We start from the raw sequence: 15,757 nt of genomic DNA, 5'->3' as shown, positions 1-15,757 counted from the left end.
AGAAGAAGTTAAATTATCATTGTTTGCAGATGACATGATACTCTACATAGAAGACCCCCTAAACTCCATTGAAATACTCTTAGATACAATAAATAAATTCAGTAATGTGGCTGGATACAAAATCAATACTCAGAAATCAATAGCATTCCTATACACGAACAACAAAATTACAGAGAGGGAAATAAGAGAAACTGGACTATTCACATTAGCAAGCAAAAAAATGAAATATTTAGGAATTACTCTTACGAAAGAAGTGAAAGACTTATACAGTGAAAATTATAATACACTGAAAAAGGAAATTGAAGATGATCTCAGAAAATGGAAAGACATCCCTTGCTCATGGATAGGAAGAACAAACATTGTGAAAATGGCCATTCTCCCAAAACTGTTATACAGATTCAATGCAATCCCAATAGAAATACCATCAACATACCTTATAGATCTAGAGAAATCACTCCTAAATTTCATCTGGAACCAGAAGAGACCTAGAATCGCAAAGGCAATTCTAAGCAGCAAAGACAAAGCAGGAGGCATCACAATCCCTGACTTGAAGTTATACTACAAAGCAACAGTAGTAAAATCAACATGGTATTGGAGTCAAAACAGAGCTGAAGATCAGTGGAATAGATTAGAAGATACAACCACAACTACGAACACACTCAACCACCTTATTTTTGATAAAGGAGCCAAGCAGGTTCACTGGAAGAACGACAGTCTCTTTAATAAATGGTGCTGGAAAAACTGGCTCTCCATTTGCCGAAAACTAAAGCTAGACCCATGTCTATCACCATGTACTAAATTAAAATGTAAATGGGTCAAAGATCTGAATATTAACACAGAAACACTAAATCTATTGGAAGACAAAATAGGTAGAAACCTTGGAGACATAGGAGTAGGTAAAGAATTCATGAACAGGACTCAAACCGCACGGGAAATACTTCCCAGAATCAATAACTGGGACCACTTCTTATTAAAAAGTTTCTGCATGTCAAAAGAAATCTCCAGCATAGTGAAAAGAAAACCCACAAACTGGGAAAAGATTTTAGTGAACTCTCTCTCAGACAAGGGCCTCTTGTCTAAAACATATAAAGAATTAAAGAAACTCAGACCTCCGAAATTCAAAGATCCAATCCAAAAATGGGCATCTGAGATGAATATGCAATTCTCAGATGAAGAAATGCAAATGGCAAATAAATACATGAAAAAATGCTCATCATCATTGGTCATTAGAGAAATGCAAATTAAAACCACACTGAGATACCATCTCACTCCTGAAAGAATGGCCAGGATCAAGAAAACCGACAACAAATGCTGGAGAGGCTGTGGGGAAAAAGGAACTCTCCTGCACTGCTGGTGGGAGTGTAGACTGGTACAGCCTTTGTGGAGATCTGTCTGGAGATTTTTCAAAAAGTTGGGACTGGAAATCCCATTTATTCCAGCTATTCCACTTCTAGGCATATTCCCAGAAGAACTGAAAGCATCATACCACAGTGATATATGTGCACCTATGTTTATAGCAGCACAATTTGTAATCGCCAGATATTGGAAACAACCCAAGTGCCCATCAACTGAGGAATGGATAAAAAAGTTGTGGTATTTCTATACAATGGAGTATTATTCAGCTATAAAGAAGGATCACATTGAGATATTTATCAATAAATGGGCACAGCTTGAGACCATACTCATAAGTGAAATAAATCAATCTCGCATGTGTGAATACCGAATAGTTTCCCTAATGTAAGTAATGATTCAAATATATAAAAATATGTGGTAATCATGATTCCCCATTAGGTGGCCTTGAAGCCTTATAAAGTTTTCACTCATTAATTAGAAAGGCTTTATTCTGGGCTTCTTGATATGAAAATATTTGAAGCTAGAGTATATGAAGTTTTACCCAAATATTTCAAGGAAAAAGACACTATGGTAACTGCTATTAAGTCAGGTTATAAGGTGGTGAAGTACTAGGTTATTGAAACAGTCATGCTGTGACCTCTATTGTTATATTGTTATGTCCTGTTTTATCTCAATCTCCCCCTTATTGTTTCAAAAAAAAATTATTTAGTCATTTCTTATGTTTGTCTTAATTAAAGAAAAAATTCAAAAAAATTAGGATATATAAATAGTAACTCTTTTCGATTTCCTATTAACTTGTTTTGAAGTCCTGTAGTACTCCCACGATCTTGTTTTGACTGATTAGACTCTGTTCCATTCTACATGATAGTATCAAGTTTGAAGACATAGGCAACTACTTTGAAGACAATAAGATTCACTAAGATACCCATTCTGGTTTGACTATTGTCTTCTTTGGAAGTCCTGTAATGTTTACAATGCCTAAGTTTTATTGGTCTTGTTCTCTACTGTTTTGTCCAACTTTATAATATCTAATAAGATAGACAATTCTTTTTAAGGAAACAAGGGACAACGTTGATAACCATTGTTGATAAACTTGTACTCTGTTCTACACCATGTGCTACGTCTATCCTTGGTATTGACTGACAGCTTTGTTTTGCCATATTTGACTGTATTCTTCCCCCCCCCCAAAGAAAGTAATAAGCACTAAGGAGTAATAAAATCCAAGATGTGTAAATTTTGTTGTAAAAAAGAGAGGGAAAAAAAAAAAAAGAAAAGGAGCTCTAACGGATATAACAGCAAGTGTGTTTGGGGGTGTTAAATAGCTGACTTTATCAATGTTTTTGGAACATTGAACACAGCTGTTTGCAGTCTCCCTGTTTGAATGTCCACCTTGTGTTCTTTGATACTGTGATTTGAGGAACTATTTTCAAGAAAATAGTGTGTAATCTACTAGCAGGTAATTTCTTACTGTTATGGTTTTTTGTTTTGTTTTGTTTTGTTTTGTTTTGTTTTGTAGTTCTGTATTGCGTGTACCCTTACGCCGCTTTGGTTTGTTTTGTGTTTTTCTCTTTTTCCTCTTAAATAAAAAAAAAAAAAAAAAAAAAAAAAAAAAAAAAAAAAAAAAAAAAAAAGAGGGACATGTCTGGAGCAGAGTCATGCTGAAAATGAACGTGCTACACTTACAAAGGAATCATGAAGCGAAGACCACCCTCACACCTTCCTTCTTTGATCACTTGTCTTTAGTCACTGCTGCCTAGTATGGTTTTGGAAACATAGGAGTAGTGACTTATGTGTGAATTTTCTCCCTATTCCAGCTGGAGTTAAGAGAAAGGGAGAGAAGAAAGACACCAGGATAACAGAATTGACAAGACAAGGGGAGTGGAAGAACAGTTTATGTGACATCTCACATGCAGGTAATAAATTAAGGGCGGCAATAGTAATAGGAGCAGACGGGAAGAAGGATGCTTAGTGTGATGAGGTCAACTAATAGTACCACGAGACCACCAAGGAGATGGCGAGAAAGATGCAAAATGATTATAATAGAGAGAACTTCAATGTAAGATGAAAAAGAAAAGCTTGCCTGATATGGAGAATAAATGGGACACACTCAAACTTTATGTTTCTAAGATCTTTTATCTTTTCCATTTTAAATGTAGATTCACATTTCCTCTCCTTGAAATAATGGTCAAATGTAGCTCAGTGGTTTTATTAACCATCCTTAATAAACATCTCTCTAAGTTGTTACTTATAAGCGTCACATAAAATTCAACCTCGTTAAAACTAAATTCAGTTTTTAAGCCTCAAAAGCTTTCAGCAATTATTTATATAAGTGGCTGCAAAACTCTAGTTCTACGCTCATTTTTACCTTTGATCAAATCCACTAAGGAATGTAACTGGACTATTTGATCAGCCAAAATTATTTTTCACTGCTTTGTACACATTTCTGAATTCCTAATACTGAAAAATGAAACACTGCACAGTATTTGTGCAATAATTGCTATGCTACTTGAATCAATGTTCAGTGTTATCTGTGGATCCTCAAAAGGAGAAATATTTTCTGAATGCCATAGTGCTAGCACCAGAGAACATTATTAGAGCAGAAAGAAAACATCTCATCATCCATAATAGGAAGTCCAACCTAGAATCTTTATCAAGAAGCCCATTATGATGGTCATTCACAAACAAAAAAGAGCCAACCCCTGGGACACAAGCAGATATATTAATCAAACGACAGAATTGTAGCTACCTACAAAACATATATTAAACTAGTTATGTTCCTACACACAAACATACTTCCCTGGTTCTCATAAGCTAATGTAGGCAGATGTTAGCTTTGGTGTATCATTACATATTATACAAACAACAATGATCTGGCAGTTTGGACTTCCGTTGTTTACTCTCTCTCCCCCTTTAATTTGTTTTTCTTCTGAAAGTCTATAAAACTGTCAGACTTTCCTTCAACACTTTATTCAATCGATCTAATTTCAAATTTCATTCATAGTTTCCTTAATATGTGACCATCCACCTCGCCACCAAAGAGGGTTCACATCAAGCTTTCCTGATCATCTGCTGATGGACTGCTCTTACTTCACATAGATTTGGTCCTCGTAAGTACATACTGAGAGACACATCTGAATCTGTCTTGTTACTTTTTACTGGTACAAAATACCTGATGATCAAAGTTGGGAAAGGAAAGGTTTATTTCTTACGGGTTTTGGAGGTTTCAGTCCATACTCAGTTGGCTCCCAGACAGGTTGGTATGGTGGGGTCGCAGTTCATGGCTGCAAACCAGCAAGAGAGACAGAGAGAGAGACACACCTTCTTCCAGCCATTATTATTGTATGCTGGCTCCACCCCTGCCTCAGGTGTAGCACTGACACCTTCAATCCAAGCACTAGACAATGAACCAATGCAAACGCATGAAGCCTGGGGGCCACCAACATATACCATGACAGAATCCTAGGCTCAGAGTCAGTCCTCTAGAAAACTTCCCAGCAAAACAATCCAACACAATTCTGGGGGCAGAAAGCAGGAAAAGGCTGGCAGAAAATTCAAATGAAAAGAAATAAAACAGTAAATGAAAGAGTAAACAGATATATATTATTACTTGACCATAGAAATTAGAATATTGAGTGTGCTCAATTTAGTCTTTTTCTGCAAAACAGTTACCACTTGATGTACACTTCATCATCATTATTAAGTACTATTACATAGAAAAGCAAAACTGTAGTCAAAAGTTTTTCTCTCTCTAAATCAATTCCATATAATTCCCCAAACAAAGCACTTCTTAACAACAAAAAATATCTGTTATCCATTCAGAAGTGTGACCTTCCCTTGAAATATTTTCATCTTAAAAGAAAGAAAATTCTCCTTCAATGGAAGGAGCAATTTTGTCATAAGTCTTGATTGGAAAATTTCACCTTTTCTTAGAACTAAGTCAAGGACACCAGATCTTTACAATTCAAGCTCCAATACTTAGCTACTAGGATTAACCCATTTTTTCCCTTTTAGCAGGTAGGAAGAATTGAAGGTTTACTAGAATGGCACCTAGTACAGACACTAAAATAGGGAAGGAAAAGATGGTAAGAATCAGTTGTGCAAAAACAGAGAATTTAAAGGAAATCAATGTAAGTGAAGTGAGCCCACTAAGGTACTGCTGCTGTCTTGATGTGTTTTAGAGTTTAACAAAACACAAACAACTCAACACCATATCTGATAAGCAGGTAAATTACAAGGTAAAGTAAGATCAAGAGTGCTCAGTTTATAACCCTATAAATGTGAGGATTATCTGTTATCAAAAGTCCTGCAAACACATTATCTGTTATCAAAAGTCCTACAAAAAATAGGAAATGCTATATTTTGATATTAACTATGTGAAAATTTTGTATGACTGAAAAACTACTGAAGAGAACAAGGAAAAAGTTGTGGGAATGGAAGGTTCTTGAGTTATTTTCTGCTACATATGCACAGTACCATTGGGATAACTAATAATATTTACTTCAAGTTATATTAACAAAGGATAAATAAACATAAACAATTCACATAAGCAAAATCTCCTATTTTAGTGGAGATGCCTCTGGAGGCAAATTACATAAAGTAATTAAATTTATGCCTTAATTATATCTTTTATAAGCAGACAGGCCTTGTGATTAGAATTTTCCATAATCTATATCATACATCAAAACATTTAGAAATCAAAGTGGTCCCACATCACTAACTCAACTTTAGCACTGACCATTAACACAACTCCTCAGATAACTGGGGGCCTTAATATGATAGATTCCTCTGAATTCTAAATTTGCTAAGTATTTCCCAAGCTCTGTGTCAGTATGTAAAGCACCCAAAGCAGTAACACGGAACACCATCATTTCTCATGCTCCAAACTATATTCCCAAAGTTACTGCACCCAACAAGGATGCAAAGATACTTAACCTTTACAGTAGATGGCATTCAAGCTCCTAGAAAGTGAGCACAGTAAGACACAAGACAACCAGAAGCTTGTAAGTCACATTTAAAACTGGAACTCAGATTCCCACTCTCAATCACAAATGAGCATTTCAAGTAAAGCCATCACCAAGTGTGAGAGGAAAGAGAAAGCACACAAAGTTTGAGAGCTGTCGTACTGAAACAGCTTTGAAAGGGCTGGACTATTCTTGTTCGTCCTCCCCCCAATCAAGAGTTGAATACATTTTTACTGAAGGCCACAGAAAGATGATCTGAATGGGAACGGGTATCTTAAGTTCCCAAGGCTCCAAGCTCACACTTAGTATTCGACCCTTTGATATAAGTGCTTTCATTGCTCGTTTACAGAAAGTGAATAAATGTAAGAAAAATAAGGAATCTGTGTATTATATATTGCAACAAACCACACTGATGAATAAAAGTTCAGTAATATTAAACATGTGCTTCAAAAATCCATGCATGAAATATTTTTGATATTGTTGTTGCTTACAGTGCTGAGTAATGAAGCCAAGCACTTCCCACTGTTGTGCCACACACATGCCATTTTTTAATTTTTACTTTGCAACGGGGTCTTAGCAAGTCACTATGATCATGCCCAGGCTGGGCTCAAACATGTAATCGTCCTTCTCAGCTTCTCAGATTGCAGGGATTAAAAGAATTGCTCAAATTGCTAGGATAACGTGTCACCACAGCTAGCATTTATGGAAATATTTGATCAATATTTAAATTCAAAATAAAAACTACCAAAAAACACCCTCTCCATTCTATTCTGAGCTGCCACATTGACGTCAATCCAATGGAGACTTCAGATTTCAAGGGAACCAGACTTCATTTGTAAACAAGTGACTGACGTGCAGTGTCAGAGAGGGCCTGAGGGGTATTTCCCAGGAAAGTGGGACACCAGGAAGAAGGGAGGAAGTCGCAGAGGCTTCAGGGAGAGCCCATCCTGTGGTCTGGGGGCTGTGCAGGAGGGATACCATTTATATACACTATTATATATATTTCACAGTACACTGTACTAAAATTCCTGCTTGTTGCTCATTTTCCACTTCCTAAAACCAATCCAGATAAAGGCCTACTGCTTAAGCCAGATTTCACTGGAAAGATTTATTAAGATTTAGCATACAGGAATCCCAAAGTGAAAAGCTGTAACTTCAAAAATCAAAATGTTATGGGCACCAGATTCTTAGCTTGAGCCAATTCATCAAATACTTTTTAACTCTTAAGGACTGGCCTGACCTACCCACCACCACTAACTGCCAACTCCTAGCCAGCTCTGCCCCTTGGTTCCCCTCAGTACAGGGTGGCAGAGATGACCTGACTGAGGACAAGGCCAACACCCCAGAGCCGAGTTTCACTCCAGGACTGCACACCACCCTCCCACAAAGACTGGTGAGAGACACTCAGGGGAGGTAGGCACAGAAAGGGAAGAGGTACAATCGATTACATACTCTGTAGTTGATAAATAATGCTGCTGCTGGTTGGTATGTGTATGTTTGGAAGTAAAACTGATAATTTACCTGATAAAATTATAAAGTCCTAGAAACACACACACACACACACACACACACACACAAACACACACACAAAACAAGCTGGTTTCTCTAACAGAGAATTCTTACCAGCCAGAATTCCAGATCAATGTACAGAGCAAAATGATAGGAGAAATCAGGTCAAAATCCTATAGTAGATTTTTGCCTTTTGAACCATGAAGAAATTTGTCAACTGTTGCTATTTCAAATACCATGAACTGGAAAATGCTCCGTAATATAGGTATAAGAATAAAAAGTTCTAGGAATACTATACACAGAAGGCAAATAAGTTGTAATTTTTTTTTTAAGTTATGGGAACTAACGGAGGAACCACAAAGGAAAGAGAGTAGCAATGGAGATAAATGGACAGCACTTAAAAGGGGCAAAATGCAACAGTTATCAAACTATAATAATATTTTAACATGGTCCCTAAGCTTAAAATAAACTGGCTCACAGAAAAAATAAACAACTCACAGTAACAGATTTCTGGCTCCTTTAGTTAGCAAAACACAAAACTTATCAACTATTTACTTATACCAGACAAAATACAGAGTACCCCGAAGTGAAACCAATATACAATCTTTCTTTCACTATACCAAGATTCTAGCAGCTATTATTACAGATTACCTATAATGAATGGCAGGATGCATAAAAGTGTTCTTTCAAGGCATATACTGAAAACCAATAACAATTATTCTATTAAAAAGAATATGTATTCGGGCTGAGGATTTAGCTCAGCGGCATAAGCACCTGCCTTGCAAGCAGGCAGTCGTGGGTTCAATCCCTGGTACCGATAAAAAGGAAAAAGACAAAAAAAAAAAAAAGACCCCCCCTAAAAAAAAGAATATGTACTTTTACACTATCCTGTAGGAAGCCCAATAAAATCAATTACTAATTAAATTTGTGAAATATGCTGAAGTAAATCTGACCTGCACTCTGTAAGGTGGTTACTCAGTTATCAACAATGATGTACCATATGCAAAGTACAAAACCTGACAGAGTAAAGATTAACAGCAATGTCTCAAGTAAGAAAGAGGTGCCTGGTAAAGTATCCTGGGAATTTAGGTCAAACTAATCCAAGATACCACCGATTACTGGGAAGTTAGCAGAAATAGAAAATCAATTAAACTTGTAGAATATACTATATTGGGAAAATCCTGAATTACCACTGGAGGCATTTCAAACCAAATGGAATGAAACGGCAGCAAACATACTACTAACAATAGGATCTCTTTCAATAAAAGCTGACTGGAGGAAAAAACTATAATTTAATGACAAAAATATTTTTCAGATTTTAACAGGCAACATTTATTTGCAGTCATTTGTTAGATTAGATCATCATTTTAAAAATATGAGAATACTTTTTTAAATTTTATTTAAGGAGAAAAAAAAAGCAGAGAAAGGGTACAAGTTATACAGATTTACAGAAAAAAATAAAGAGTAGGAAATCACTAGTTAATGGATTACATATTTTCATCTTAGAAATAATTGTTCAAGTCACAAAATTAAAGCTTGTAAAGTGGACATTCCAACAGTGAGACTGCAAACAGTTCTGTTCAATGATCCAACAAAACTCAGTGATACCATTATCTATCTTATACACTGAAATATACATGCAGTTAAATCGTTTAGAGCACTTTCTTTTCCTCTCTTTTGTACAATGACAATTACACATTTTGGGTTTTGTTGCTCCCACAGTTCTTATTACTTTTTTGGAAGAGAGTAGAACCAAATGTGACATAACAGAACAGAGTCAATCAAATCAAAAGGGTGGACATAATAGATAATGTAAAAGCATAATACAAGGTGATCAACAATGGTTACCATAATGCCTCCCGCTATCTCTAATAGAATTGCCTATATCATCAGTTATAATAAAATTGAACAAAACAGTAAAGAATGAAACCAACAAAACCAAAACATTGGAGACATTATAGGTCTTCAAAAGTAGATAATAGTCAACGAGAATGGGCGTCATAATGAATCTCACTATCTTCACAGCTGTTGCCTAAACTTTCGAACCTGGTACTATCAAGCAAAACAGAATAGGGGGACATCAGTCAAAAACAAGATGGTGAGAGTAATACAGGGCTTTAAATCAAGATAATGGAAAGTCAAAGTGGGTTACTATAATATATCCTGTTATTTTTTATTTATTTTTCCCTTAAAAGGATAAAAATAAAAAATAATGAAGTGGAGATTGAGATAAAACAGGGCATAACAGCAAAACAGTGCAGATCAAAACATAACCATTTAAGCAGAATAGTGTTTTACCACAAGATATCCTTACATAAAAGTAGTTAACATATTGTCTCTTTCCTTGAAATCTTTGAGTATAACTTCATATACTGTAGCATCAAATATATCAAAACAATGTAAAACCATTTAAGAGAATGACAGTATTACAGGGTATTTAGAATCAACTAACAGAAAATGAATAATGGTTTCTGTATAATTTCCTTGTCTTTAAAAGTTTTTGCTTATACTATCATACATAATAAAATCCAATAAGATACAACCTGTTTGACCAATGGAGACAGAAGAACAAAAGCTTGATGAGACTTCAAAACAAGATGATACTAAATCAGTATTACCTATTAAGACGTCATTTTCTCCAAAATAGCTGTTCCTATCATCCAATCTTCTCTGCCTCATTTCTGTTGAGCTCTTTTTCTGTCATCAGTTGTCAGTTTATCTTCTTCATTTTGTTTTCTGCTCCATTCATTGTGGCCTCTCTGCCACTATTTCTGGATTCTTTGTATTTTTCTTTTTTAGAATATCCTGCAGTATTCTTTGTAGAGTTGAATTGGTGGTTGTATATTCCCCTAGTTCCTCTTTATCCTGGAAGCACCTTGTTTTTCCATCAATTTCCAGGGATAGTTGTGCAGGATATATCAATCTTGGCTGGAGATTATTATCTTTCAAAGCTTGAATTATTTCCCCCCACGCTCTTCATGATTTGATGGTTTGTGCAGAGAAATCTGCTGTAATTCTGATGGGTGTTCCCTTGTAAGTGGTCTATTTCTTGTCTCTGACAGCTTTTAATATTCTGTTCTTGTATTGAATTTCTGGAATTTTAATTATTATATGCCTGGGTGTTGCTCTGTTTGGGTTGTAGGTGGCTGGGGTCCTGTACGCTTCATACAACTGAGTATCTTTACCTTTTGCTAAATTAGGAAAATTTTCCTGGATTATTTCTGTGAGTAGCTTTTGTAGTTCACTTGTTTGTATCTCTACTTCTTCTTTCATGTTCTTAATTCTTAAGTTATGGATCCTCTTATCATCTTCTAGTCTTTGTATTATTGCTGTTTGTTTCTTTGTTACTTTTAAGAAGTTTTTCATTTCATTCTCCCATATTACAAATCTGCCCTCCAGTTCAGATAGTCTGTCCTTAGTTTCTTTCAAGCTATTATGCCAGTTTTTGATAGAGTTTTTAGTTTCCTGGTAGTCTCTTTGAACCTGCTTCATGTATTCTACGCTTTCTCTATTTTCTCCATCAAACAATTCTCCCCTCTTTTTCTGTTCTTCCATTCCACCATCTGTTTTTTCTTGGGTGGTGCTTAGCATTTCTCTAACTATTGTGCTTATTTCTAGCTTCAGGTCATTAATAACTTCATTCCTGAACTCATCTATGAGGCTCTCTAGATGGCACTTTATGTCTATTGGTGCGGTGTCCGCTATTGCCTGTTTCTCAGGATTGGGGGCCGAAGGGCCTTTCTTGTTGCTCCCTCTTCCCATATTCTTTGTTCCTTATATATGCAAGCGTATATAGGAGGCCCAGCTTCCCTCCCTGTCAGCCACAGCCTGATCAAGTTGCGCTGGCTAGATGTTCCCGCCCACCGCAGCACACCAGGAAGTTGCAGACCAGGCAGCCTATGCCGGGCCCACCCCTCCAGGCCACCCTCAGGCTCTGGGATCTGGGTTGTGCTAGCCCACTGGGTCTCAGCCAGCAGCATCACGTAGGCTAGGCACTTCTCACCAATCCCACCTGAGAGGGGGATACGTGGTTGAAGTCGCTGCAGCGCCCCGCTCCCGGAAGTCTGCCCAGTCCCAGAATGTCCTCCGCTGGAGTCTCCTAAACTGCAAAAGAGTGTCAGTTTGTCTCACTCACCTCACCGCAAGTCAATGCACAGCTCCCCGCCCGTCCTGTTTTCAACTCCGTTCGCCGATTCCCATTCTCAGAGCTTCCGCGCATCTCTCTCCCTGCCGAGCTGATGTAGACGCAGCCGCCGCGCAGCGGGAAACCCAAATCACAGCTTCCAGTGGCGCGGGCTCCAGCTTCCACACTGAGGCTTTTCTGTTCCTGTTATAGCACCAGGATTGCATTCCAAGTTGGTTTCTCTCAGCCCAGTTCGTTCTTAGGTCAGCAGAGCATATGTCCACTTGCTTATGATTCCTTACTCCGCACCACTCCTGAATTCTACACTGGGTGTTTCAGAGAGCCTCCGTAGCTGCTGCTATCTGTCTGCCATGTTCTCCCGGAAGTCTGAGAATATTTTTATTTTGTTGTAAAGTTTAAAGGTCTTTATGTTCACTTACATTGAAAGAAACACAGATTTATATTCCTTTCAGATCATTGATACAAAAAGAAAAAGCTTATACTGATCATAGAAGCCAAGTTTAAGGGGCAATCATTTTTTTAAAAATGAATGTAATCATTTAGACACTACAGTACTTTCCTTCAATTCAATTCCACATCTTGCAATTCACCAATTCAACTAAAATGACAAAGACAAGCATAAATTCATTATAATCTGGTATCTCCTAAAGAAAAAATATAAATGGAAGAAATTTTCAGAATACTACTGAAAAAAATAAAGATTCATTCCAAAGAATTTGGAATTTTCCATTTTGATACAATCAAAACAGTTAAAAATAAAAACACACTGTCTGGTTTTGTGTTAATTACAGCAGATTTGAATGTTTTGGGTATCAATGTATCTTATTAACATTGTTTTTAAAAAAACTTGGAGTAACATAAGCAACATTAAAAATGAAAACAGGCAGTGAACGGCCTATGACTTCCAAGGAAGAATCAAGTAGACAGTCCAATGAGGACCAAAAACAGACACAAAACAGTTACAGAAAAATCCTCCGGCCAGACCATTTTCCACCTGGCACTCTGGGCAGAAATTTGGCTTCTCCAAAGCTAACCTCTCATAGGGTAGGGTACCAGCAAAGCAGATGCTTCCTCTGAATAACTTAAGAGGTGTTTATAAATCCACTATTTACTAACCACTGACAAAGTTAGGAAAATGAACAACAGACAATGCAATACTTCTCCACTCATAACTGTGAAGAGCTGTTTCCACCTCAGCCTGACGAGGCACAGGAAAGAACAATTACAGAGAAGAGATCAGTGGGAGGTGACATGACAAAAGTTGCCTCTGGGGGTAAGTAGTCAAGCCAACACAAGCAGGAGGGGAGGCATAAATACTTCCACCTTGAGCTGTGGTCAAGCCTTCAACCTTCCATGAGCTGGCCAGGACCCTACTGATGCATGCCTCACAGATCAGGCTTCATGCACAACAGTGGAGGGGATCGAAGGAGGCAAACTGACCTTAGACACTGGTGAGTGGAAAGCTGCAACTAAATACATGACATTATGTGATATGAAAATGTACAAATAAAAATTCTTATTTTAAAATTGATTAAATTGTTTTCCAATATTCAAAGTAAACCCATTCTACAGAAAAATAAAAATCTTAAAAAACTGACTGAGATCTGACTTATTAATTCATCTATAAGACTAATAAATATACATTCTCTTGTCAATGTATGAGGCCAAGAACAAAATTTTATAATTTTATATCTAAAATAAGAATGTTTGTAAAGAAGTCCAGTATGTGTTAACTAGATGATAATTTTATAATGTAGTTCAAAAAAATACACATTTGGCCACCTCCCTTTCAACAATTACCTTTAATTGTTTCCTCCACAACTTCTACCACACGATCTATCTGTTGAACCTAGAAAAAAAAAAGAGTTAGGTAAACAGTTTATATGGAGGAGAGAAAACTATTTATGCCTCTACTGGAGTCAATGTTACACATTTACTAAGCACATCAATGTGGGTTTCCCTTAATGCATTTGAAGATCTTATTTTAAAACTCTATATTAATCTTTTGTGTAATAATAAAATATGAATTTCAGCCTCATATCCTCCATGGATAATTGCAGATAGCATAATGCATTTAAATAAGCTACCTGGGATTCTTGTAGGATAACTTTCAACATAAACTCATATAAGCTAAGATCTAAATTTAAGTTTAATTAAAACATGTCTCCTCACACAGAGCTTCAAGCAAAAGGGCCTAAAATGGCAACCTACACCAAAAGACATACTAGTATTATAGATATGTATCTCCAATTATTACTTTAATTTTTAAAACCTTTTCAATGAATTTCTACCATGTGCTGAGTACTGTACTGAGATCCATGGAACACAGTATCAATAATAAAGCTCCTGTTTTTCATACCTGTGACGAGGTTGCCCGAGGTGCCATAGGAACACAGAGGAAAGATAATAAAATCAGGCATAATGAAGCAAAAAGTGACCCTGAATGACAAGAGATGAAGCCCACTATAAGGAAATTCAGTAAGCATGAGCAGAATTTAGAAGTTAAACTTAAAATGCCAATGTAAAGGTATGATCCAAGAAACTAACAGAATAAAGTCAGGCAAGAACAGGTCAAGTTGATCTCTAAAAAATCCCCAAATTATAACTTTTATTACAGGAAAAACAGCTGTGCCCCAGATAAATTAAAGTAACCTACAATAAATATCCTCCATCCTCTATTTCTACCCCATAGGTAAAAATCATTTATTATGATGAACAGATAAGAAAGTATTTCCTGGTATTAAATACTTACATAAAAATCTGTTTTCTCTTTCTCTGTGTGTGTGTGCCGTGTGTGTGTGTGTGTGTGTGTGTGTGTGTGTGTACACCCGCACTTTGATTTCTGTGTGCATATTATCCATACATAAAGGTCTTCATCCATGTTACAGCTCCCTTGTTCCTCACTGGAGCAATTTACCAAAATGCAGTCAATTACGACAATATTGTAGTGAACAAAACAGAGATAAGAAATATCATGTAAAAAGAATATATTAAAAACGTGACAGCAAATCTCTTGAAAGTATTCCTTTGGCCTCAGTGTCTTATGTGAAAACAAGACAAGAGCACACTGGAACTCCGTCCTGACTCTGACCACCGCGAGAATCTGCCAGAGGCAAAAGGAAAGAGAAGGGAATGGCCAACAGCCTCACATGATGATACAGAAGCAATGAGTAACATACAGACTAAAACAATTTAGGGGGAAAGCATGTGCAGTTCTAATAAATCATGCATATCAACACAGAAACAGCAAGCATAAAGTACTTTTTAAAAGGTGAACGAGAAAATATTCCAGGTAGCTAGAGAAAACTGAGTGTGTGTTGTGGTTGCATGGTTAAAGGTAGTGTACTGAATTTAACTACTTATTTTGGTTTTTTGAGATAAGAGTCTCGCTGTGTACATCAGGCTGGCCTTGAACTCACTATGTATACTGGGCTGGCCTCAAACTCATGGCAATCCTCCTTCCTCAGTCACCAAAGTGCTGGGATTACAGGGATGGGCCACTATGTCCAGTCTGTATCTAACTACTATTCTTCTGCCCTTTTTGGTCTTACAGTTTGGAAGAAAAAAACACAAGAGTTTAACACATAACAACTAATAGATGAAGAAGAATCCTCAGGAAACGGGCAGAATAAGACTCAAAAACCAGATTCACAGACTGTGGGAGAAGAGAACAAAAAGACACCAGAAGCAGGCCCACCCTGAAGATCAGTGCCGTGCATGGGCCCCAAGGTGGACAGCCAGAGCCCAGCCCCATCTAGCACACGGGCTGGGAAACAAGAGCCAACACCCT

At 36.9% G+C, this 15,757-nt stretch overlaps 1 protein-coding gene across 4 annotated transcripts in view; it reads right to left on the bottom strand.

Annotated features, from left to right (window-relative positions):
- Cdkal1 (CDK5 regulatory subunit associated protein 1 like 1) overlaps positions 1-15,757 on the bottom strand; it is a 596,983-nt gene that overhangs the window by 400,250 nt on the left and 180,976 nt on the right. For all 4 annotated transcript variants that reach the window (XM_063259948.1, XM_063259947.1, XM_063259950.1 and 1 more), the window contains exon 6: positions 13,768-13,816. In XM_063259948.1, the coding sequence (XP_063116018.1) occupies positions 13,768-13,816 (49 nt within the window). The remainder of the gene's footprint in view (positions 1-13,767; positions 13,817-15,757) is intronic.

This window comes from Cavia porcellus, unplaced genomic scaffold (assembly GCF_034190915.1).
Source record: "Cavia porcellus strain 051 isolate PalLab524CR breed Dunkin Hartley unplaced genomic scaffold, mCavPor4.1 scaffold_13, whole genome shotgun sequence".
In the NCBI taxonomy this organism is placed as follows: domain Eukaryota; kingdom Metazoa; phylum Chordata; class Mammalia; order Rodentia; family Caviidae; genus Cavia; species Cavia porcellus.
Note: the sequence above shows the minus strand (reverse complement) of the source record. Positions and strands in the feature narration are given on the sequence as shown.